This window comes from Spermophilus citellus, assembly GCF_964194105.1.
Source record: "Spermophilus citellus genome assembly, chromosome: 9".
In the NCBI taxonomy this organism is placed as follows: Eukaryota; Metazoa; Chordata; class Mammalia; order Rodentia; family Sciuridae; genus Spermophilus; species Spermophilus citellus.
Genome location: NC_138191.1, coordinates 53,703,566 through 53,730,343, shown reverse-complemented (window position 1 = coordinate 53,730,343; position 26,778 = coordinate 53,703,566). Strand labels below are relative to the sequence as shown.

At 32.1% G+C, this 26,778-nt stretch overlaps 1 protein-coding gene across 2 annotated transcripts in view; it reads right to left on the bottom strand.

The window, feature by feature from the left end:
• Positions 1-26,778, bottom strand: part of DPYD (dihydropyrimidine dehydrogenase) — an 824,864-nt gene that overhangs the window by 710,576 nt on the left and 87,510 nt on the right. For both annotated transcript variants that reach the window (XM_081305920.1, XM_081305921.1), the window contains one exon: positions 13,929-14,011. In XM_081305920.1, coding sequence (XP_081162046.1) covers positions 13,929-14,011 — 83 coding nt within the window. The remainder of the gene's footprint in view (positions 1-13,928; positions 14,012-26,778) is intronic.

Genomic DNA, 26,778 nt, shown 5'->3' with positions numbered 1-26,778 from the left:
AAAGATACTGCAGGAGAAGATAAAAATAAGAAATTTAAATGTTACTCTAAGTAAATAATAATCTTTTGAAGTGAAATGTCACAATTTGGCTCATCTGAATGTTGCTTGGGAAATGAATTCTGAAGGAAAGAGTGCAAAAAGGGAAACCCATCATTCAAATGAGAGGCAAGGAATGTGGCAAGGCAGAAAGGAAGACTTGGACAGATTCCGGGTATTTTTCTGGAATTAGGGTTAGAGTTTTTACAGAAATTTCTTACTGATTAGATGAGGTATAAGAGAGAAAATTTTTCAATGAATTCCAGATTTGGAGGTCAAATAACTAAGTAGATGGTACTCAGTTTTACTCAAATGGAAAAAGTTGCAAATGAGCAGGTTTAGTGGAGGATTGTGGTGAGAAATTGTTATATCTCTTTTGATACCTGAAGAGGAAATGTAGATATGTAGTTTGAGTTATCTATTAAATATCCAACTGTTTGGATTTTTAAAGATAAAAATCAGGACAGTTATCATAACTGGAGATGCAAATAGAAGAGTCCTCCACAGTAGATGGTTGTTATTTACATAACAATTATGCAGGGAAAGCAGATGCAACATGTCAATATTTAGAGGTTGAAAGAGGAGGTAATAGCCACTCAGGAGAGTGAAAAGGAGTAGCCAATGAAGAGGGGAAAATAAAGGAAATGTAGAGTAACTGAAGCTTACATGGCAGAGAGGGTGGTGTTTCAAGAAAGAAGGGAAGGTGTTTGAAGCCAATGCTCTTGAGGGGTCATGTACAAGTTAGGGATTTGAGGACCAAGCAGCCTCACAGAAATGGCAGACGAGATGCCCAGCTGGAGTGGATCCTGTGAGAATAGGATGTTAGAAAATGGAAAACTTTTATAGACAACTCTTTGATTAGGTTTAGTTTTGAACATGGGAAACAATAATGGGGTGGTATCTGAAAATGAAAAGGTAGGAAGGTTTTGTTAGTTTATAAGATACATTATTATGTAAGCATGCATGTTTGCAGTCAGAAATAATCACAAAAGAAGGAAAAATTAGTAATGCAGGAGAGGGGATAATTATAAGAGGGAAGTTATTGAATGGGTTAGAGGAAACAGGACTCATGTGAGCTTGTGAGCAAAGACTGGCCTTCCACAGGAGCAAGGCCCTTCCAGATATCACAGAAAGAAACACTGAAAATTGGGTTAATTTATTCCCACATCATTGAATGTCTGAACATTTGAGAATAGCTGTCACCAAATAATACCTGTACATCAAGGACACATAACAGGCAATTTTTAAAAGGAAGCCAGAGTATCCCAAATGCCACCTCATTTCATCAAAATAAAACAATAAACAAAAAAAAAAACCTTTCTTTGTGGACTATAATATTTTATTCAATGTTTTATTATAGATTAAACTTTTGAAAGGACGTAATTCTTTAGATGGTTCCATGGATATGAAACTGATAAAGCAGTTAAAATAATGTACCACATAATATATTCTAATCAATATTTTCCCAGTCAGTACCATTTAGGTATCTGGCAAAAGGATTCTTCATCTAAGATTAATGGATAAATTGAAATATCCCAATGTTTCCTTTTTGTAAGTACCACATTGTGGCAAACTGGTATCAAACTAAAAGCAACATTATGCTGTTTCCTAATGTAGGTAGTTCTTTAATGGTTTTCTCATATTTTAAATATAAACAATAAATATCAGATATTACTGCTCATTAATTCAGTGGCATTAATACCTATTCATCATCTTGGTTGCATATTGGTGATTTTACAAGCTAGATTATCTCTTTAATTCTTAATCATGCTTATTTCCTTGAATGCATAATCTTTAAATGCAACATATTCAATTTTATAGAACAGCTTAGAAATTGAGAGATATGACACCTAAGCTAACGTTCTTTACTCATGTTTATTAATAAAATTGGAAGAGATTCATAGTATATTTTAATATTAATTCATCAGAAACAATCACAAATTCCTAATATATTTCTTGAACAACTCTTGGAAATTGGAAATTTATTCTAATGAATTTGTCAAAGTTTATTCCCAAGCAGGGACCAGCCAAGTGCAACCTACAGGCCAAATTCAGCTGGTGGTATGTTTTGGTAAATACAACTTTGCTGGAACACATCCACACTAACCTACTCTTAGATACTGTCTATGGAGGCTTTGGCACTGCCTTAGCACAACAGAGTAGGAGGCTACAGGAACAACATGGCTGAGAAAGGTAAAAATGTTTGTTATATGGCCTTTAAATAAAAATGTTTGCTACGTCTGCATCAGACTATCAATCGTGCCTTGTCAACTGAAGCAACAAACAAACAAACAAACAAAAAAAAAGGAAAAAAACCCTTCAATTTACTAGCTAACTTCACCACTTATCAGAATAGGGGACTTTTTCCCCTAAGAGTAAACACCAAAAACACCCTCAATGAATGATAGTGCATATCAATAAATATTGCATAAGAAAACTAATTAATTGTATAACATGCTAATATATGATAAATGAGAAATATTATAGCTAAATATGAACATATATTTTCCAAATGCGGTGACAATAGAAGTAACCATTATATTTTAGTACATCGTGGAATGCACCCAAATTAATTAGAATGGTCAATAACAAAAAATGCCAATGTGTTTATAAACAATATTCTATTATCTATACGTCTATTCTATTATTCTAAGTTGCAGAAAACACCAAATATAATTACAAAATACATATTCAAAACATGTAAACCACTAATTTTCCACTTGTAAAAGCCTGATTCAAAAAGCAATTTACTTTATGGTTTACTTAAGCTTTGCAACTACATTAAAATATGATAGTATATACACAACAGCTTGTTAACAAGATTATCATAACATTAAAATCATAATGTGGCACTTCAATTATGGATACTTAAAATTAAAGCTAATCCTCACAGTACCAATTTTTATCTCCTAAATAATTTTAGCTATTAGCTGCTCATTCAAAGTCTGTATCTAAAATGATAAGCATTCTAGAGTAACAACTTATCTCTGCACTTTTCTTTGGTAGCACAAGAAAATCTGCATCCCTTCTTTTCTAGTCTTAATATGCAAACCTTCAATGGAAAGGGTAAAAATGTGATTTTTTTTTCCTGACCTTTGCTCAGTGCTTCCTACTCAGTTGATACTGATGATGGTATTTCAAAATAAAAAAACCCTAAATACGAATGGAATGTGTGTTCTTTTTTTGGTTTTAGCATTCCAAATGAATCAAATTGTCATAAAATGGCATTTGCAATGATTGATTTGTTTCTACAAATACAGCTCCTCACTAAACACTGCCTATTACACAGTAGACACCAGGTTGAATATAACAATGCTTACACTAAATATGATAATGCATGTTATAAATAAATAATTAGGTTATGCCTAATTTCATTTGTACTGCTGCTAAACAAAATGTATCCTTGATGATTATGCAATCAATATTTCTTATATTTGAATTCTAATTTAAATCAAAGGTTATAAACTTAGATATGCCAATTGTTATCAAACCCATAAGTCATCCAGAAGTATTATTGCTGAGCATATGTTTGATTTTTAACATTACTAACAAATAATATAGCACTTTCTTCTATGCCCCATGAATGGTGGGAAAATTAAATGGGCTATCTGAAACTATTAAATCTTGCTTTCACTCATCTTTGAAGTAAGTTAATGAAAGAAACATTTTTAACATATGTGGGAGATAGATGACAGCTAAAGTGTTTGTGTATGTGTATATAAATGTATATTATATACTCATCTTGTACAATTTACATGAAGCAAATTACATAGGTTACATAATTACATATAATCAATTACAGATATCTGCTGAGCTGCTTTTCAATCATGTTTATCTGAGAAGATACATCATAATCTAGAAAAGTGATGATGTGCTTTTGTCCTTATATTTCAAAAAATCTAAACATATTCAGCCTGAATTCCTTGTTCACAGGTTACATAGTATAAACCAAACCAAGGAACCTACTGTGGGCTTGGTACAATATGCAGTGCTCTGCTTTAGGCCTGATAAAGACAAGACATTCTCTTTTCTCTAGAACAGGATACTCTGCTGGTTTAAATAAGGTTTCAGAAGATTCCTATTGATACAATTGGTGAAAGAAAACTAAAACTTGGAGAAGCGTAATTTAGAAAGGATCAAGAAAAGGGGCTAACCCATTATTTCTAAATCTAATTATACTTTGTCAAACTTTTGATGTAGTTAAAATATCCACATATAAATGGGCACTTTTGATTACTGAAGTAATTTATATTTTTGATGACTTTCAAAATAAAAAAGTTAAGACTTCTATGATTCTGACATCACATTACATAGCATTTTAAAAAGAAAAATTTCTTTACTTCCCACACTGTTGAACAACCTTCTGATTTCACTAGAAATATTGTGTTGTTTTTTTTTATGTATTTTATTTCATATTCTCTTCAATCCCACTTCAGTTTTTCTGGTAGACTTTAAATTATTTTCTAAACTGCTTAATCAATTCACTAGCATCAAATATTTAGAGTGCCTGTTCTTTCTTCTACATCTTTTTAACTTGTTATAAAATGATTTCTTGGAATCTTCTTGTATCTTTATTACCCTAATGGATTCAAGTAAAAAGTAAAGGGAGCTCTAGACTCCAAATGCTGTCATACATTCCAAGTTTTCCTTGAGCAAGTGGGGGAAATTATTACATATACAAATGCACAAGTAAATACATGTACATATAGAGAATACATGTAAATATGCACACATGAACACACATGCACACAAGCTTATCTCCAGAAATAAAATTAAGTAGGACAATGATATAATCCTTATCTTTAAATCTTATACAGATGAACAAAATTACTCATAGAGATAATCCTTTATTCAAGTTCATGTTAAAGTATCAGTTAAAGAAATACCAGTGTAATTTAACCAGTAGTCTTTTCAAGGGATGCAAGAGTAACATAACTAAAATAATAAACAGGTAAAACAACACCTAAATTACCAGAGCATGAGTAAAGCAGCCTTTAGATCAGCTGGTAACCACCTTAGTAACACTGGATACCAACAGATGAGTGAAATTAAAAATGTACTTTAGGACAATAAATCTAGAAAGGATAGACACAAAAAAACTGAAAAATACCTGTGTAACTATCTTGGAATCTGTCCTTAAACTTTAATTTTTGTTTAAGAAGTTGAGATTACTATTTGTATTCCTTCCAGAGTCAAAAGAAATGAGCACATTACAGCAATTTTAACCTTCTGACTTAAATAATATTAAGAATCATTGCATCTCTTAAAAACTAGTTTCCAAATTGACATGGTCATACAAATGCTTGACTCTGTCTATGTGTCTGAGTTTATGATGTACCTGCATATACTATTCCACACACCAGAAAAAAAGCCAGTAACTGTAAATTATGCAACTCAACACCACCATCTAGTGACAAAATTCTTAACACGTGACAAAGCCAAGCAAAAAGGAAAACAGATTTCAAACACATTTGTCTTAGTAGGTCATATTTATAATAATATTCTAAATATAACAACTCTCAGTGAATAGACTTGGTTCTGCACATAAAATAATAACCTCTAACTGGCAATGTTGTATACTACAAAAATATAATTTGTACTCTTGCTATAGCAATATATCCAAAAAAATCTAACCAATCTGTATTTTTATGTATTAATTAAGCCACTGTTAAAGGAAATTACACTTTCTTTTTCTTAATGAACTATACTGCATTCTATAAGTACCTCTTCTTTTACAGAATTTAACATGTCCTTTTCTCAAGTTCAATTCAAATACTTGTAAATTCTACATACTACCTACTACCCATGTACTACTACTGCCTCTGGATCTGAAGAGGGATATCCACAATGTTAAAAATGGCCCCATCTTTACATATGATGTTTAGAAATTTATTACAGGATGCAAAATAATATCTCATAGATACCATAAGAGGATTGAATTAGCTGAGGTAAGCAGAAAACATGATGAAGTTGAGAAATTTACCTCTGAATTCATTATCATACAATAGATCATAGATTTTACCTAGAGATGACCCTTTCTTATGTGTCCTTCAAATGTTTTACTTGCAGGGATCCTGCAAAAGATTTTCATATAGCCAGAGCATAATTAATTCTACATAAGTCAGGCAAGAAATATTCCCTTTAGTATTCTATATACTACGACTACAATGAAGTTTTACAATCAGTTCTATTAATTATGTATATTATACACAAATTATTTTAAATAAAATCCAGGGCAGTGGCTCATGCCTGAAATCCCAGCTACTTGAGAAGCTGAGGCAGGAGGACTACAAGTTTGAAGATAGCCTGGGAAATTTAGTGAAGCTCTGACTCAAAATAAAAACTAAAAAAGGATTGGGATGTGGTTCAGTAATAGAGTACCCCTGGGTTCAATCCCTAGTACTAAAAATTTTTCTTTAATATAAGTACTAGACACCATTAAAAGAACATAATATGTACAAACAGCAATGTTTTTATTTTATATTTATTAATTTTCGTAAATCACAAATCTTTCTTACATTTTTCTCTTTCCTGTCAATTCTATGAGGTTTTAGATCCGATTTTACAGAAGACCATTAAAACTTAATTGCCTAAAATTACTTGGAGTCTCAGATTTGATTCTTTAATAATATCTGTTTCATATCTGTTCTTTTTTATTTTTGTCACTGTTTTTCTAATTTTTTCAAATATATTGCCTTACAGAATATTTTTTTAAAAAAGAGAAGTATAAGCCTGAAAAAAGTATCTATATGCCCATCACCCAGATGTAATAACTATGTTTCATTCCTATCCTTCTCTCTCTCTCTCTCTCTCTCTCTCTTCTATTTATTCAGTTAAGATCATGTTCTATACGTAATTGTGTATCTTAGTATTTTCATCGAATTTTATAATACAGAAATTCTTGTGTCATTAAAAATACCATGTTAAAGGTCATCTTCATTTCCAGAAAGAGAAGGAAATGTGCGAAAATTTATCATATATACGTGAGTATATGTGCACAGATCTTTGTTTCTTTAATAGTAGGCAATTAGATTTTATTCAATTTGTTCAAAATTATAGTCCCTAAGAATCAAAGCCAGATCGTCCATAATTTCTATGCTTCTACATAGTATATTTCTAGAAAATAAGATAATATGATACTCTGTGTTCATTCTAAGGAGCTTAACATTTACTGTCACACTCCTTTCTTTAAACATAACAGCAATTTCCAATCTTCATGAGTTCTGGGAATGTATGTCTGTCTTACCATTCTATCTGTAGCACTCAAAAATCACCTCCCTACCAAACTGTAGTAATAGCAAAATGCAAGAAACTGGTAGGATTTTTACAAAATTTATACATTTTATTTGCCAATAGAGTTGAGTATTTTCAAGAGTTTCTTAGGTATATTTTGCCAATTATCCATTGAGCTATTATCTGTTTTAAATCCGTCACAAACATGGTAATACAGTATACTGATGTCTTTTAATTTTGTAATTTTTTCCATTTACAGAAGTTTTTAATGTAATCAAAGCTTGTTGATTCCTTCAAATACTTTTCAGTTTATCATTTCTTTCTCTTCTGAACCTCAAAAACATATTTACTTCCATTATACACTGGATTTGAGCATATTTGTTATTGTTGTTGTTTCTTAATTTAGCTCTTTAATATACATGATTTGCTTTGACACAAGGGAACTGAAAAATAGAGGGATTTTTCTTCCCCAAAATAAAAAATAATCTTCTAATACCATTTCCTGAGTGATTCAACATTCTCCAACTGACTTGGAGTACTTTATCATACAATGACTTCTTTGGACCTTTATAAGCTCTATTATCAATTATAGCTACTAACTAGTTATACCTCATACATATAAAAGCTCATAAATTTCCACCTTTATTTTGAATATGACCACATTAATAAATTATTCTTGCTTCTTTTAAGTTTTATCTATCTATCTATCCATCCATCCATTTTTTAAGTTTTGTGAGACTGGGAATGAAGTCCAAGCCCCTCTTAAAATTTCATACGGGGTTTTATTGTTGTTGTTTATTTGCTTGTTTGTTTTCTATTAACCCTCCTGGGCTTTGGAGATATAAATCACAATTTTATTTTTTTTAATTTTTATTGTTGGTTGCTCAAAACATTACATAGTTCTTGAAATATCATATTTCACACTTTGATTTAAGTGGGTTATGAACTCCCATTTTTACCCCGTATACAGATTGCAGAATCACATCGGTTACACATCCACGTTTTTACATACTGCCATACTAGTGTCTGTTGTATTCTGCTGCCTTTCCTATCCTCTACTATCCCCCCTCCCCTCCCCTCCCCTTGCATCTTCTCTGTCTACCCCATCTACTGTAATTCATTTCTCCCCCTTGTTTTTTTCCCTTTCCCCTGACTTCCTCTTGTGTGTAATTTTGTATAACAATGAGGATCTCCTTCCATTTCCATGCAATTACCCTTCTCTCTCCCTTTCCCTCCCACCTCTCATCCCTGTTTAATGTTAATCTTCTTCTCATGCTCTTCCTCCCTACTCTGTTCTTAGTTACTCTCCTTATATCAAAGAAGACATTTGGCATTTGTTTTTTAGGGATTGGCTAGCTTCACTTAGCATAATCTGCTCTAATGCCATCCATTTCCCTGCAAATTCCATGATTTTGTCATTTTTTAATGCAGAGTAATACTCCATTGTGTATAAATGCCACATTTTTTTATCCATGCATCTATTGAAGGGCATCTAGGTTGGTTACACATTCTAGCTATTGTGAATTGTGCTGCTATGAACATCGATGTACCAGTGTCCCTGTAGTATGCTCTTTTTAGGTCTTTAGGGAATAGACCCAGAAGGGGAATAGCTGGGTCAAATGGTGGTTCCATTCACAGCTTTCCAAGGAATCTCCATACTGCTTTCCAAATTGGCTGCACCAATTTGCAGTCCCACCAGCAATGTACAAGTGTACCCTTTTCCCCACATCCTCTCCAGCACTTCTTGTTGTTTGACTTCATAATGGCTGCCAATCTTACTGGAGTGAGATGGTATCTTAGGGTGGTTTTGATTTGCATTTCTCTGACTGCTAGAGATGGTGAGCATTTTTTCATGTACTTTGTTGATTGATTGTATGTCCTCCTCTGAGAAGTGTCTGTTCAGGTCCTTGGCCCATTTGTTGATTGGGTTATTTGTTATCTTATTGTTTAATTTTTTGAGTTCTTTGTATACTCTGGATATTAGGGCTCTATCTGAAGTGTGAGAAGTAAAAATTTGTTCCCAGGATGTAGGCTCCCTATTTACCTCTCTTATTGTTTCTCTTGCTGAGAAAAAACCTTTTAGTTTGAGTAAGTCCCATTTGTTGATTCTAGTTATTAACTCTTGTGCTATGGGTGTCCTATTGAGGAATTTGGATCCTGACCCCACAATATGTAGATCTGAGCCAACTTTTTCTTCTATCAGACGCAGTATCTCTGGTTTGATATCAAGCTCCTTGATCCATTTTGAGTTAACTTTTGTGCATGGTGAGAGAAAGGGATTCAGTTTCATTTTGTTGCATATGGATTTCCAGTTTTCCCAGCACCATTTGTTGAAGATGCTATCCTTCCTCCATTGCATGCTTTTAGCCCCTTTATCAAATATAAGATAGTTGTAGTTTTGTGGATTGGTTTCTGTGTCCTCTATTCTGTACCATTGGTCCACCCGCCTGTTTTGGTACCAGTACCATGCTGCTTTTGTTACTATTGCTCTGTAGTATAATTTGAACTCTGGTATCGCTATACCGCCTGATTCACACTTCGTGCTTAGAATTGTTTTTGCTATTCTGGGTCTTTTATTTTTCCATGTGAATTTCATGATTGCTTTATCTTTTGTCTCTTTCATGTCACATTACACATGTTATTTTGGGCTTTTCGTTCATTACTATGTTATGGATCTGCCTTTCATTCTAATTTTTCTAAGAAGAGAGTGTGTAAATGTGTGATGTGTGTGAATGTGGTTTAGCTCACTCTGGCCTCTCTACTGATGAGAACTCCCCTGGTGAGAGATGATGATCAGGCATCTAACCTGATGCACTATTCTTGAAATCACATGGCTTCCCATGGCAACAAGAAGTATCAAAATACTAACAATTTCCAAAAGTAGACATCATTCCTCATCCTCTTCCTGAGTTGTAGAATTATGTTTTCTCTCTGCCTATGGAATATTTACATGTGGGTTTACCTTAGCTGTCAGAAATTCATCTGAAAACCGAAATCTTCTTCATTTTTACTCTTCTTTTTGTCTCTCTCCCTATTTCGGTTAATATATTTATTTTTTATCTAGTCAGCACATTCCAGGGAAAGTTTCCTTGTGCTTTTTACATAGCAGGACTCCAGGCTCCACACATCCACACATCTGGGATCGGGGAAGCATGGGAAGGATCCAAAATGATTCATGCACTGGGATATTAACAAAAAACCAGGATCAGAATGCATGGCAGACCAGCCAAAAGAGAGACTAGATGAGGTGGCAGAGAATTGAGCAAGGACAGAATCCTCTCTTTTCTTTTCTGAGCTCATAGAAATAACAGAACCTTAATAGATAAAGAGGTGCTCAATTGGTGAAAGGCCCTAACATAGGAACCACAATCTGTTAATCTTCAAATTCAGTCCAGTTCTGCTCTAGTTCTTCCTGGCTACACATTCTCAGGGCATGAGCACCACCATGGGATGCAAAGTTTTCCAAAGGTTGCTGAAGAGATCAAACTAGTGAGAGAAGGAGATGTTACCATAGCCCACTTATGCCAACCCAATGGACCAAGACAGAAGCTGTCACCTAGGATTCAGAACCAAGAGAAAGACTCAAAATCTGGGTCCCTGGATTTCTTCCTATCTACCTCCTCCACTGGGGCTCAGCTAGGCAAGGGCTGCATCATTCACACTTGTAAACTCTCTGGGATTACAGATATCCAATAATATTCATTAAATAAATGAATCATCATCTCTATCCCTACATTGCATCTTCTCCCTGTACTCCCAACTTTACAGAGCTATAAGAGTACAGGGTCATTCCTATCCTTAAAAAAAACACATTGACTCCTCAAAATAATTTAAATTCTCTGTAAAGGCAAGTCGGATATGTAACTGGCCTCTAGAATAGATTAACAAACACATTTTCCGTCAGCTTCCTGAGACCAGCCCCTGTGCTAAGGTTTTAGGCAAGTTATCCCTTCCTGTCTCAGCAGTCACTTCCTTACTACACTCGATGCTGAGTTAGCCCTGCCATCCCTGTCAACCTTCTACTGCTCCATTGCCACTCCACAGATTCATGGTATATAAGGAGACATATTATTGACAGAAAAATTCCACTTAAATGAGTTTTGTGAGAAAACGTGATTCAAAAACCTTGAAAACTTCTTGTTCTCCATCACATTAGACTACTTGCTGTTTCTGAAATACATCTTGAACTTACAGGCCTCCTCACCTTCGATCTACACTATTCCCTCACCCTGCAAAACTGTCCATCTTTTTAAATTAGGTCAAATTTTTTACCCTGTGGTTTTTTTTTTCAATTCAGAAATCCTTCATAGAAGGAAAAACTGATCACTGGTAACAGAATAATTAATTTTTGTCTCTTCATGAATTTTTCCTCTTATTAATCATGTCATATTTTCTTTACTTGTTTGTCTTCAGAATCTTGAATCTCACAGGTAAAACAATGATCTCTCACTGAATTTTCAAAAAACAAGGAATCTGACCCACAGTAAACTAAATTTTTAAATACTATTAGTTAGTAAACTGTTTCAATGGTTATCCAGACATTACCAAAAATACATGAGCATGTGTGCTAAGTGCAACCTGTGCAACCTGTGTAAATGTGCAACCTGTGCAAAGAAGTATATTTCACAGCCATGTAATTAAATTCTGATTTAAATTGTCTGTACTACAGCTTTCTCTCATAGTGTAGTTGGTTGAGAGGTTACTATAACTAGGTAATTAATACTTGCTATTCTCATCAGTTCATCTCTACTATTTTTAAAAGTATGACATTCTGGTATATTCTAAAATGGTATATACTGCAAAATTTGGCAGAATTTAATAATCTCTTCATATGCAGTTCTTCTATAATTTAATTTGTTTTTTTTTCTAGATGACAAATCTCCTACACTGATTACATGTCCTTTCCTCATTCATTATATTTCCCTCACTCACATCCACATTCATTCACATTGCCCCTTTTCAATTCTTTTTATGTTTTTGGCCTTCAGTTCTTTTATTCAAAGCATGAGAGCTGTCATCCTCTTTGTCTTCCTGTCCCTGCATTTACTTCAAAATGAATAGATATAAAAATACAGGAAATAATTGTAGTTTTCTAAATAAATATTGTTAGGAACATTTAATGTATTCAGAATCATTACTATAAGCATTGCAAAGAATAATGTTCAATTTATAGCACTGTGGTAGTTTTAAAGAATAAAGACTATTGAAAAACAGGAAAATTCATTCATAATTTCTGCATTAGCCTTTCCACAATATATTTTAGACCTTATTTTTAATTTATGACTATTTTCAATAACTAAACTTTCTGAGAATGTTTTATATAGATACAAATTCTCTCTATTGTGTACTCAGTTTTATTTTTCCCCTTTTTTATTAGTAAAGACATTAACAATAAAATAGGCTTCCTTGCTCCAGCTGGTAATTTCTCAGTACTAGTAATATATTATTCCTCTTTTTGTGACATCATAATCATCTATACAGAAGTACCATGTATCTTTGTGTAGAAGCTACTGTTTCCATTAAATTTAATTACCTCCCCCTGTGGTTTTAAATAGAAGTGGCTTCAAAATGAGGGCAGCTTCTATTAAATTTAATTACTTTCTCCTGCTGCTTGCATGGTAAAAGGAAGGTTGCTAAATGAGAGCAGCTTCTAAACTAAAGTATATGGTAACTGTGTGCGAGCAATAACAAAATTGTATCAAAACCACTAGGAAGTCTCCTAGCTTTGTTCTTTCCCTTATTTTAAAAAAATGTTAGACTTAAAATCATAAAAAAATGACCAGTAGAATATCAGAAAATATATTTTAAAAATAAGTTTATTTTCATAAACAAAATAAAGATTAATATATTCAATTATTTACAAAAATACTGTAAATAATCCCAAAGGTTCAAGCTCAGAACTTTTAAAAGCAGTATCATTTGTTGTTTTCCAACTCTAAGGGTGATGGGTCTTACTACTCACACATTTTTAGTCTCTAGTTAAAAAAAAAAAAGAAAGAAAGAAAGAAAATACTCCTTTTGGATTCTGATCAAATGGCTTGAAAGAATGCTTCACTGAAAATTATTTAAAAGGCATCCAGTTTGGGGGATTTCAGAGAAATATTCAAAAATAGTGATGTTAAGAAGTGAAAAAGAAAAAAAATCAGGCTCATTACAGACCAGTATATTTGAAAAGAAGTTAATTATATGCTTTGTAATAGTGTGAAAATGTAAATCACTTTAAAAATACTATAATATAATCCTATAAAATCTAATAGAAGATGAAATTTTAAGTACCTCTTTTTAAATTAAATATTAATTAGAAGGAAATACTGTTAAGCCACCATTGTACAATGTTTATTTTTTATATATACAGGCAGAATTTAGATGAACAATATTTTCATTCAATCACACAGTTTAGTATAAATATAAAACAAGACACCCCTTAAGCATTTTAAGTAACAAATTAAACATTTACATTTTTTACTGTGCACTGAGGCTTAACATTTATGCAGCTTCAAAACCAAAGTACAGCCTCAAGGGAAGTCTCTCCACTGACAAATTAATACCTTAGAGAACAGAGCTGAATGGTGGCAATGAACTCATTTGTTCCCCCAATAATGAAGAATGACTTTTTCTTTACCACATCTGTGACTGTTGCTATGGTGACCTAGACTTACCTCATTGCTTCTCGGAGAGCTCCTCGCTCACCAAGAGTCGTGTGCTTGATGTCATCAAAATTATTTTCCAGCTTCTCACAATTCTGAAACACATTAAAAAATTACATTAGCCTTTCAACATCCTGAGAAAAATTATATCTATAGAGTTATATAAAAGTATAATTGATTATATTGACTGGTGAAAAATATGCACACCACTTTAATTAGGCAGGATTCATTAAAATCGACAGTTGATTCAAGAGCAACAAAATAAAAACATGATACAGCTGTCACAGAAGTCTTTTCCATACACTTTTTGAAATAGGTAAAAAAAATAGTATTACATAACAGTAGGAAAATGTTTAGAGTCTGTCAAATAAAAATTATTTCTTTAAAATCATATTGTTATCAAAGTTTATTTAAATTGAAAAAAGAAATCAATAAAGTAAATTTTAAATCACAATGAATGATACATGATAATTATCTAGTTCTATACAAGTTAGCTTTTACTAAGATGGGCAGAGCTCACTTAAAATAATAAGAGTTCCAAAAATATTTTACCAAAATGTTATAATCACACCTACATGATATTTACAATTGTATGTACACATATGTGTATATCTGTTTATTCAAATATAAATAGAACCAACTCTTGAAATTAACTGACATTATATCAAGTTCTTAGACTATTAAAATCAAGTAAATATGCAATAAGCAAATTAAACTTCATAAATATCTCTCTTAGCAAATACAACAGCTTTACTGGGTTGAATTTTTCTAAGAGTATATGTTAATATTTTACTGCAATCCTTAATATATCTTATTAACCAAGTTAATCTTATTAACCAAGTTAATCTTATGTGACCCAAATAAATTTTGAGAACCAAAGATGTAAAATTTAATTTTAGATTAATAAATGTATCTATTGTAGTCTTTTGGCACTTAAGATTTTTTGCAGAATTTAGTAGTATTTAGGTAATAAAATAATTGGTTGTACTGTTCCAGTTATATTACAAACAAAAATTAACAAAAGTACTAATGTGTTCTATCCTCAAATTATACATAAGTATGTGGTATTTATGAAAATTAAAGAACTTAGATTAGCAATTTCCAATATATAGGAGTTGATTCAAAATCTATAAGTATCTAACCCATTATGTTCACCTTGATAACCTCTAATGACTTAATCAAATTAAGGCAAAGATACTTTTAACGCTATCATAAGGCAGGTATATTTTTGTTTTCTTATTTTTTTGGTAATAAGGATTGAGCCTGAGGGTGTTTATCCACTAAACAGTATCATCAACCCTTTTTATTTTTCATTTTGAGATAGAGCCTCACTACCTTGTCAAATTTGGCCTCAAACTTGTAACCCTCCTACCTCAGCCTCCTGAATCACTGAGATTACAGGCATTCACCACTGTACCCAGCTAGTCAGAGAATTTATAAGGAAGACCTTGAAAATTATCAAAATTGATCTAAAATAGCTGGATTTCTGGATAAAACATCCTCTGCCGAATAATACACTATGAATACCCTCTCCTCCTCTACCCCTTGTCATTTCACATTTTCAGTAGTGCCTATTAATGAAGAGAATTTACTATGTTTAATTGGTTTCAACAACACTTTTTTCCAGTTTAAAATGAATGCTTTTTATGTCCTACTAAAGAACTCTGAAAATTTTTCCAATGTTATGAATATGTTTTTTATATTCTTTCAGGAAGTTTTATTTTATATTTCATATTTGGATGTATAACTCATCTGAGATGGTATCTATACATGGTGTCAGAGAGAAAATAACATCAGAGAGGTAATCAAGTAAATCAATAATATTTATTCAAAGGACCATCTATAATTTAGAGCCACTGTTTTTCATAAGTTAAATTGCAATGTAAGCAACATCTGTTTTATAGTACATTCTGTATAACTGGTCTATTTTTCATATTTGTGCTAGTGTTATGTTATCTTAATGACTTATATCCACAATAAATAAATTACTCCTACAAATAAATATAAAAAAGACAACTAAAGAGAAAAATGGACAAAAGGCTTAAAGAAATACTGTTTAAAATATAATATCCAAATTGGCAATTAAAAAATAAAATAAGTTTTACATCATTATTCATAAGTAAGATGCAAACTTAAGCAATAACAAGATAACACTACATATTCTGGAAATATCTAAAGTGAAGAAGATAGACCATATGGTGGTAGTGGTATATTTTTAGTATAAAAATAACACTGCTTCAAAGATGTTGTGTCCGCCGAGAACTAAAAAATAAATATTAAAAAATTCTCTCTCTCTCTCTCTCTCTCTCTCTCTCTCTCTTTAAAAAAAATAATAAAAATAACACTGCTTGTGGAACTTTAAGTTGTTACAATTTCTTTGTAAAGTACTTTCAATAGTTGAACATTCAAAACCATATGACCTGGGAGTTCCACACCTAAGAACATACCCAGAACAAATGTATATGTTTACCAAAAGTCATGTACAATAATGTCAAAAATAACACTATTCAAAATAGCCCAAAATTGGAAATAAGTACATGATATACTAAGATAAATTACACAAATTTTAGTACATTCACGTACTAGAAAACTATATAGCAATGAGAATGACCAAACTAAAACTACATGGAGTAACATGAATCTCATATACTATCGAGCAATGGAAATGACATGCAAAACAGAACATCAAAAATATTCCAGTTAAGTGAATTTCAACAAAAAGGTACAATTACAATAACCCAAAAAGATACAATATTTATGAATAAATTTAACAAAAAACATAAGAGTTGTGCACTGAAAAGTAGAAAGTATCTATGGAAATTCAAGGAAAACTTAAATTGACCTAAAGAGGCCATGCAATTCCTATCAAAATCCCAGCTGACATTTTTTTTTTAATTTTAACAATTGATCCAAAAGTTGATATTAAAATGCAAATGACATAGAATAGCGAAACATTCTTGAAAAAGAAAAGAATGAAGTCATGAAACTCTGATGTCCCAATTTTACAACTTACTACAAAACTATAGGAAACAAGATGTATCGTACTAGCTTAAAAATACAAAATAGACTTGTGGAATAGAAATGAGACTCTGGAAATACACTCTTTAGCTTAATTTGCACAAAGGAACCAAGACAATTCAATTAAGAAAAGGAGAGTCTTTTCATTAGATTGTGCTACAGCAACAGGACACCCAAATGCAAAAGAACGAAGTTAGACCCCTACCAAATACAATGTACAACATCAATGTAAAACAGATTAGAGACTGGGGTAGAAGCTAAAACTTTAAAACATTTAAAAGGAAGCACAGTGGTAAATTTTTGTGATTGTGGATTAAGCCAAAGTTTTCATAGGTAAAATAACAATAAGCTAAAGATCATCAAAGCTTAAAAATATTTGTGCTTCTAAGGACATCATTCAGAAAATGAAACAACTCATAGAGTAAGAGAAATAATAGTAAATCATATATCTGATAAAGGACTTCTATCTAGAATATATCAAGGGCTCTTACAACTTAATAAGAAGACAACCCAATTTTTTTAATGAGTAAAGATTTTCTACAGACAGTTCCCTAAAGATGATATGAAGATGGTCAATAAACATTAAAATATTCAACATCATCAGTACTCAGAATAATGCAAATTGAAATCATAATGAGATGTTACTCCATACCCAATATAGGATGACTATAATCAAAATGAAGAAAAATAGCAAGCATTGGTGAGGATTTACTAATTGCTGGTACAAATGAAAATCAGTATAACCACTGTAGAAAACAATCTGGTACTGCCTTGCAATGTTAAATACATAATTATCATATGAACCAGGTAAGGATAATTAGACTATAATTAATAAAGTTACCATATGACCAGGGAGTATACAAAAATGAAAGCATCTGTCCACATAAATGTTTAAACAAATGTTTATGGCAGTATTATCAATAACAGATACAAAGTAGAAACAACCTAAAAGCCAACCAAATGATAAAGGAGTAAACAATGAGGTACACCAACACATCTAGTATCATTTGGCTACAAAAAGGGAAGTTGTAATACATTATACAATATGGACAAGCCTTAAAACATGCCAAGTGAAAAAGCCAAATATAAATAGACACACTTTATAATTCAATTTATATGCAATGTCCTAGAAAAGCAAATCAAAAGAAGCAGATTCCTGGCTGCCAGGGGTCAGGAGAGTGGAGAATGGGGAGTGATTTTCTCAAGGGAGTGGTGGTTCTTGGGGATGAGATGGAAATATTTTGGAATTAGTGGTGATTTGAGTACAACTTTCCGAATATACTAAGAACTACTGAACTCTGCCCTTTTAGGGATGAACTGTTTGGTATGTGAATTATATCTTAGTAAAGCTGTTATTTTATAAATAGGCAAACTAATCCATAATGTTGGAAGCGGGCAGAAAATAATCATAAGAGGCACAAGGGGGTCTTCTGGTAGACTTTTTAATTAATTGCATAAAAAACTGTTGGACTGAATACTTAAAATTAATCTTTCCATGTGAAATTTTAAAAGTTTTTAAGAGAATTCCAGAAATAGATATGTTAAACCAGATTTAAACGTTTTATAATGTATATAGGTATCAAAACTCTATGCTGATCCACTAATATGCACAATTTTATGTTTTTATACATCAGTTAAAATGTCATATTTTTCAAAATGTATAAACAGATAAGTTTGAATTCTGATGAAGAGTCATAATGGAACTACAACTCACTAGTGTTAAAATTAAAGAATGCAAATGAAATTTCTAACATGGTAAATATTAGCCACCAGCTGTTGTTTTTAATTATTATTATTTATAAAAATTCTGTGTTAAAGATTTAATTCCTGACTTTAACATCCTTATAAGATTCTGATACTTCAGTAATAAAATTATAATTTTTTCTTTTTAGATTGAATAGTTTTTTAATGGTATTTATACAAATATACTTATTTTAAAAATGAGTAATTAATTTGAATTAGAGGCTCCTTTGAGAAACATATATTCAGTCATTCTGAACCAAAAGTAAGTTCAATTAGAGTCCAGACCTCTAAAAACAAACAGTTTTCCTTACTTTTTGCCTTAATAGTAGCAGTCGGACAAAAAGAAAAAAGACACACATTTTATACCTTAGAGATTGTAGTACCCTTTCGAATATTTCTGCAGAAACACTCATTTTTTAAAAGAGTTTTATGCTTACAAATGTTCACTGTGACTCATGACAGTAAAAATTAGGGGAAAATATGAAATTTTCAAAATTAAAGGAAAGGTTAAAGAGGACACTTTGAGAGTCATATACTCACTACCAATACTACTTTTGTGGATTTTTAACAAGCCGATGTTTATTATAGGCAGCATATAATTTTTCTAGAGAAAATATATAAAATTGAATATGCTGTATATTACAATTAAAGAAAAAAACAAGCAAAACCAATAAACACTATAAGTAAAATATGAACTTTTTACCTAAGAATGTTGAGAGTGTGTTTCTGTTTTCTATAATTTTAGCATTGTTCAAGATTTCAGCAATGAATTTATACTTTTTGATTTCAAGTTCAAGTTCTTTTAAGTTTTTTGAAATATTCATAGTTTCTATATCTAACTTGCTACTTCTGTAAAAGATAATACCAGAAAATATGTGTAAGCAATAAAAGTAATATGAAACAAGATTTGACTTTTTCAAGATTTCTTCCTTTTTTTTCATTTAATACGTATTTCACTGGTTAAAGTTTATGCTGCCTCTGATTGGCAATATTTTTATGAAAGTTTTCTTATTTCAAATTTTCCAAAGAATGGTCAATCACCAGCTCACTTGCTTGCTTGCTTGCTTCCTTCCTTCCTTCCCACACCAAGGAGAGATATACAAATAAATACAAAGCAATAAAATAAAATCAAGCCATGCTACAAAACTAATTTATTTGCTACACTGGCTACATTATTACCTAAAGACCAAATACAACTACTAGGTTTATAATATTTGGACTATATTATTTTAACTTTTCTATATTTATACTTAGAATTATATGGCTAGTATCTTTTTGTGGTTTTAAGCAGACTTTGCAAGATAATTTTTAAGGTTACAGAATATTCCATTGAATCCATTGTTATTATTTATTTATCCAATTTCTTTCTGATTTTATTCATGTACTAATGTTACTACAAACATAGGACAGGAACAGATGAGTGAAAATTAATTAAAATATTAGAAGTCTTAAGAAAAACATGGTGAGTATTCATTGCAACTATTTTGCCATGTAACTCAAATTGTTCGTTTCATCAAAATATCTTTAAAGTATGTGAGTACAGACTTCATTGGTGCAGTCAAGAATTAAATTCAGGATTTCTAATCTTAAATGTCAATGTTTTTTTATCCCCAATTTAACAATTAATGGAACACAACACATATATTCTCAGTTGTCATATATTAATTACACTTACTTTCCTTTGCATCTAGATTGCTCTGACCAATCCCATCAGTTTAGGTAGATCATTGCTAAGAGTCTTACATTTAAATCTTAGTGGGAGAAAGTTTAATAATCATTTTTTCCCCAAACTTTAGATTATAAATTCTTGATAAGAAAAACCCTTTCATTAACTTGATTCCTCCCCAGAGATGGTTTATAAATTAGATGTGGAAATAGATATTTAATTTTCATGAATACATTTTCAATACATCTCTAGAGGTGCATGTGTTTGTGGGTGTGGGTATGTGTGTATGTTTATGTGTTCACACAAACCTTTTTTTTTCCCCCTGTCATTTAACAAAAATATATCTGTGCATCTGACAGATATTTTTTTTCAGTTTGATTAGTTTTTAAGAAAACTATAGAAACTTTGAATTCACCAACAGGATTCTTAAAGTTAAACAATATTATATTTGAATATCTTATTTACAAACAATTGTCTTCCAGTAGGGTATTGTCTTTCAGATCAGCAATGCTGTAAGAAATGTGTTGTTTAATGGCTAATACCAATGGAAGGCCTGATAATTGTTCTACTATAATTAAAAGGGAATTTTAAGATCTCAGTTTAGCCATTTAAAGTTACTCTCTAGACTGGAGCAGCTCTGCCCAAGGAAAAACAAAGTCAAGGACAGCAAAGATTTAAGGAAGCCCACTTTAACAGTGGGACAAGAGGACCTTGAAATTAAAAGCAAACACAGAGGACAGCACAGGACCTCTTGTCTTCCCAACACACCATGACACAAGTCCCCGGGGGGAATACTTCATAATAGAAAGAAATGAACAAAAATTGACAATAAATGTATTATTTTTCATAATTTAGGTCCTTTTTAAAATGAATGAATCTGATCAAATTGATCAAACTTTTAGGTCATTTTACATTAATATGATAGGCAGACAATCATTTTTTTTTTTTTTGCGGGGGAATAGGTATGGGGATTGAACTCAGGGGCACTCGACTACTCAGCCATATTCCCAGCCCTATTTTGTATTTTACTAGAGACAGTGTCTCACAGAATTGCTTAGTGCCTCGTGAAATTGCTGAGGCTGGCTTTGAACTCTCAATCCTCCTGCCTCTGCCTCCTGAGCTGCTGGGACTACAGGCATGTGCCTGGCTGACAATCTTTTAAAAACAAAATCCTTTAGGAAATTTTATTTTTTAAGATTTGTAGTTTTAAAATTATACAGATGGTCTGAGGAATCCAAATGTTACTTAAAAAATGCATTTTCTTCCTTTTTATTACAATGTGGTTTATTGAGACCATAAAGAAAAATGGAGCCAGGCATGGTAGTATACATCTGTAATCCCAGCCAACCTGTGACTGAGGCAGGAGGATTGCAAATTCAAGGCCAGACTTGGCAACTTGGGATGCCCCAAAGAACTTATTGAGACCCTGCCTCTAAATTAAAAAAAAAAATGGGGGGGGTTGTATCCCTATTTCAAGCCCCAGTATCAGACTGGGGATGTGGCTCAAGCGGGTTCAATCCTCAGCACCACATGCAAAACAAAGATGTTGTGTCCCCCGAGAACTAAAAAATAAATATTAAAAAAATTCTCTCTCTCTCCTCTCTTCTCTCTTTAAAAAAAAAATTTAAAAAAAAGCCCCAGTATCAAAAGAAAAAAAGAAAAACATATATGATTTTTTGTTTGCTTGTTTCCTTTGGGCCCTGAAATTTCTCATTTTCTCCCTTTTCGCTTTGTCAACCTCATTAAAATTTTACACTTTACTTTGGTATCCACCACTATCATGGAACAAGTTTATGAAAGATTAAAGAAAAAACAAAATTATTAGATTTTAAGTTTTTTAAGATCCATCTTTAGTGTAAACAGTAGGACTGGAAGACTAATTGACTATTTGGTTTTCCCAGGAATGAAAACAGGAGATAAAAAGATCATCTTGGACATAGAAGAGAGAAAAGAGGACACAGAAGGCCCTGAAGTAGCTCCCTTGAGCTCTCTGTGGCTCCTGGAATTTGAGGAAGTCAAATTTCTGTTAGCTAAAAGAGAGCCTCTAAAGGAAATGCATCATTTTAATAAGCAAAAGCCTCCGTTTTAGCTGTGACTTTATCTGGGAGATACAAAACTGCATATTCATTCATGAGATGGCATGGAAACTCAAAATTGGTATTAGGTTGAGTAACAGAAAAAGAATGTTCCATGTTTTATACTCCAAGTATGCTTAAAGCTTATTGTGCTCAACAGAACAATAAAGGAAATAAGGAAGACTACAAGAATTCAAACAATCTGTTGTTACCTTGACCAAAAATTCTTCCATGTCCATAAATGAAAAACAAGTCCAAGTTACTTTTATGCTTCATGAACAAAATAGAAAGGTGTCAAAGTTTGAACAGATAAATTGAATTTGTATTCTGATAATATTTAGGCTCTTGTATAAGGAATAAATTTCTCAAACAATCTTTATAAATTTAAACAAATTTAAACAAATCTCCATAAATTTAAACATCAGAGATCTGTTGGGTAATGTGCAACAGCCTCATTGTCATATTCACAGTCAAAAACATTTCACTAACTTTAGGGACAACTATAGGTAAAATCAAGCAAATGGCCTCTTTTCAAAGTCTCTTCTCAGCTCAGTTCATAAGGGTATGTGTCAGAGAAAAATTATGAATGTATTTGTAAGTAAAAAATTTCATAATATGTCATTCTTTATGCTAGCAAGGCCACCCCAGAATACAATTTGAGGCATAAGATAGACATAGGATGCTTACTATCTATGGTAAAAAAGTTTCCAACAATTCTTCGAGGGCCTCCTTTATTTCCTTCAACCAATATGATTGCATGAAAAAGCAACAAATATCACAGCAGAAATAAGGTGGTATATCTTTTGTTGTAAGAAAGAAGAAAGAGAAAGGGAAAACAGAAATGGAAAAGAGAAAAAGAACAAATGAACAAAGTACTTCTCAGAGCAGTAGGAATAAGAACAAGAAAAATTAGTGATTAGATACAAAGCCTAAAACAAGAAGCAGGCAAACCAGACTAGACACCTGGGAGCAAGCAAGTGGAACCACACAGGAAATCTGGAAGGTCATAAAAGGTATTGAATATAGTACCTGACAGACATTCCCTGTGCTGTGAAAGGCAATGGTTACTCCTACTGAGTGGGAATCTAGAAATTCATATCAGCAACCATGGTAATCTGGACTGGTGGTGTTATTTTAGGTACATAAGGATGAGCTGTAAACAACTAGTTAATATTGAGGATTTACTGTCTGTTAGGAACCGTTCTGGAGACTTAACCTATCTAATCTGCACAACAACCATATGTACCCCTATTTTGCAAAATGAAGAAACAACCACAGGGAGATTAGGATAACTTGCAGAAGGTTACTTAGCTAGTAAGAGATAAAGTAAGAGATAAAGCAGGGATTTTCCCTCAAGTGGTCAGACTCAAAACACCTCTGGAGGTAGATTCTAAAGAGTAAACTGCATAAAGTAACTGATCAAATTCTGAATAGGTCCTCCTTTAGGTATTGTGTAGGACAAGATGAATAATAGTCTACTAGTAGAGCCAAGTGGGGAACAAGCCCTTGCATGATTTTGTCTAATTTCTGTCTGGATGTGCCACACCTTACAATGTAAAAAAAAAAAAAAAAAAAAAAGGAATCCAATATACACATTTAGGCCAAATTAATACTCATAAATATTTTGCATGCAACAGCCTTTATTTGGGTCTGTGACACCACCATGACAAATATAATGAGCAATTAAATTCCCAAGTGTTCAGATTTTGGCAGCAATTAAAGGAGAAACTGGAAACTAAAGCATCAAAAAGAACTGGTTTTGGTGGCCTCCTGCCAAATGAATCCTCATGGGTTGAGGGAAGGTCTAGAGTTTCAACTGTGATAGATTTTATAGTGTTTTATAGCTGATCTGTGTTAAGGATTACATAAAAGTATAATAAAACAAATGAGTGGAATATCAACAGCAAGTTGAGAGAAAAAAACATACAAAGAGTTTTCTCAATGCTGAGAAATTATTCTTGCTTAAGTTGTACCAAACAATAACAAAATTCATTGATCATGTGCCGGATAAATCTAAAAGAAGTAAAAAACAAAAGCTAGCAGATTATATTATTAAAGAAAATTATTCCACTGATATTTCCATATTTCTTAATTTCTGTGGGACTACATTTCTTTTGTGAAATAATCATAATAACTAAAATTAAATAAGTTGGATCTAAAATTTATATACTAACCCAAATTTAATACATTAGGAAATTAATTTTAATAAATGAAAGGTCACAGAGAGTTAATGGCATAGCTGTAAGAACTTAAGTCTCAGAATTGCTAAGTAACCAAAGCTCAAGTTAATTAGATTTCAATTCAGGGAAAAAAATCTTGAAATTTTACCATGATGGACAACATACGAAGCACAGGGATATAAAGGTAAATAAGATAAAACCTCATCTTGCTCAAAATATAATGAAAACATAGAATTAATTGTGTGGGTGCCCCAAAGTCTGAGTTTATTACTTCTGAATGTGTCTTTGAAATCTTTTAAAACTGTCCAGATTAGAGGAAAAGTTGGCCAAGAGATGCTAACATAACAGAATCAACTCTAACTTTGGACCTTACTATCACTGCCTACTGGCTACATCCCTAGGAAAGTTACTTAACTCAGTTTCCTGAGATTTCTTTTCACTCACAGAAGTATGATGCAAAGGTCAACCCTGCTGAAAAACTACAAATGAAAACCAGTCATTCACATATCCATTCATTCAATATTTATTTAGAGTCTAATAAGACCAGATACTACACTAGTAACTGAGGATACAGAGGCTTAAAAAATAACAAATCTGTATTTTAAAAAAAAAAAAAAGCTCTTTTAGTTCCATTCAGTAAGGTAATTGGCATTAGGAAAGTATCTGTGATCCACATCTAGTGGGAAAAGGAGAAGTATTATCATATATTAGTGATGATTACAAATCTTAGATGGTTGGGAGTCTGACGCATGCTGCATTTTGAAGGATCCTCAGGAAATGGAATTTTCACCAAGGAGATTAATCAGTCTTATGGAAGAAATCATATATTTCACATTTTAAAATAAGAAGAATATTCAAGTAAAATGGCACTCTGTGAGTTATCCTACTATAACATAATGGTTTTCATTTGGTTGGAAGGTAAATTGAGGGGAAAAATAATGCAAGTACATATGTTTCTCATGTAGTTGGAATTTCCTGTGGTCTATGTTCCTCTAAAGAATGAGTCAATTAGGTGAACTTACTCGTCCAGGAAAATATTCTATTTTAATATTGGAACTCAACAAAAGTCCTCAAAACTAGTCCCACTGAAGTTCTTTACCACATTTTGAGTAAGAAATAATTACTACATTCAGATTTTCTAAAATTCCAGATGAACATTGTAATGTCAAGATACAATTTCCAGTTCTAATCAAGAGATTCATATTTCAATAGATAATTGCTTTTCCCTTCGGTGTGTCTTAACTAGTCTAATCCTTTCAGGGAACATTAAGATGTAATCATATTTAGCTAATGTCATTTCACTAATGGTGGCCAGCTTACAATCAGGCCCTGTCTAGGAGAATCTTATATGAGTCACAGTGAAATGTAATATAATGGAGTAGGAGAGGCTGGAGCTGTGGAGAAAGGAAATCTATTTTCAAGTTCCAACTTTGCAACTGTACTGCTTATGTATTCTCAGGAAAAGGCTTAACATCACAATCTGCAAATATTCCCCCATAAAAAGAAGAAATCAATAAAGGTGTTAAAGGTAATGATACCATCTTCAAAGTGTTGTTATGAGGATGAAATTAAATGAGGATATATATATATATATATATGAAAATGTATTCTAAATAAGAAAGTACCATTTAAATATTTTACCATTTTTATTTGCTATTCAACCTTGAGTTTAAAGTTCAATTCCACTGGTCATGTCATCATGTCATGGAAGTCTGGTGCATGTATTGAATAAGTACAATTTATGCTCTAGTTTGTACATCTGTTCTTATTAAGTTGGCTAATGGGAGAAAATACGAAAGGCAAATTCACTGTCAGTGGACTGACAAAATTAACTCTGTTAGTTTACATGACAGAAAATATAGAACATGACGTAGCCATCAAGATAAAGATACAGTGGAGAGAATAATCTTTTGTAGGTTCACAGTCTAAATCAAGAAGTGTTGTAGCTACATTTGAAATATTTTAAGATTTCAAATCTTTCACCAGTAAGAATACAATAATGTTTTAGCACTTTCTAGAATTAACAAAAATAACAAATTCTGCTATAGAATCCTACCTGCTGATCATTTATTCCATATCAGTTCCAACTTTGCAACTAAACTGCTTATGTATTCTCAGGAAAAGGCTTAACATCACAATTTGCAAATATGTGGGGTGAGTGTCAAGGAAAATTAAAGATT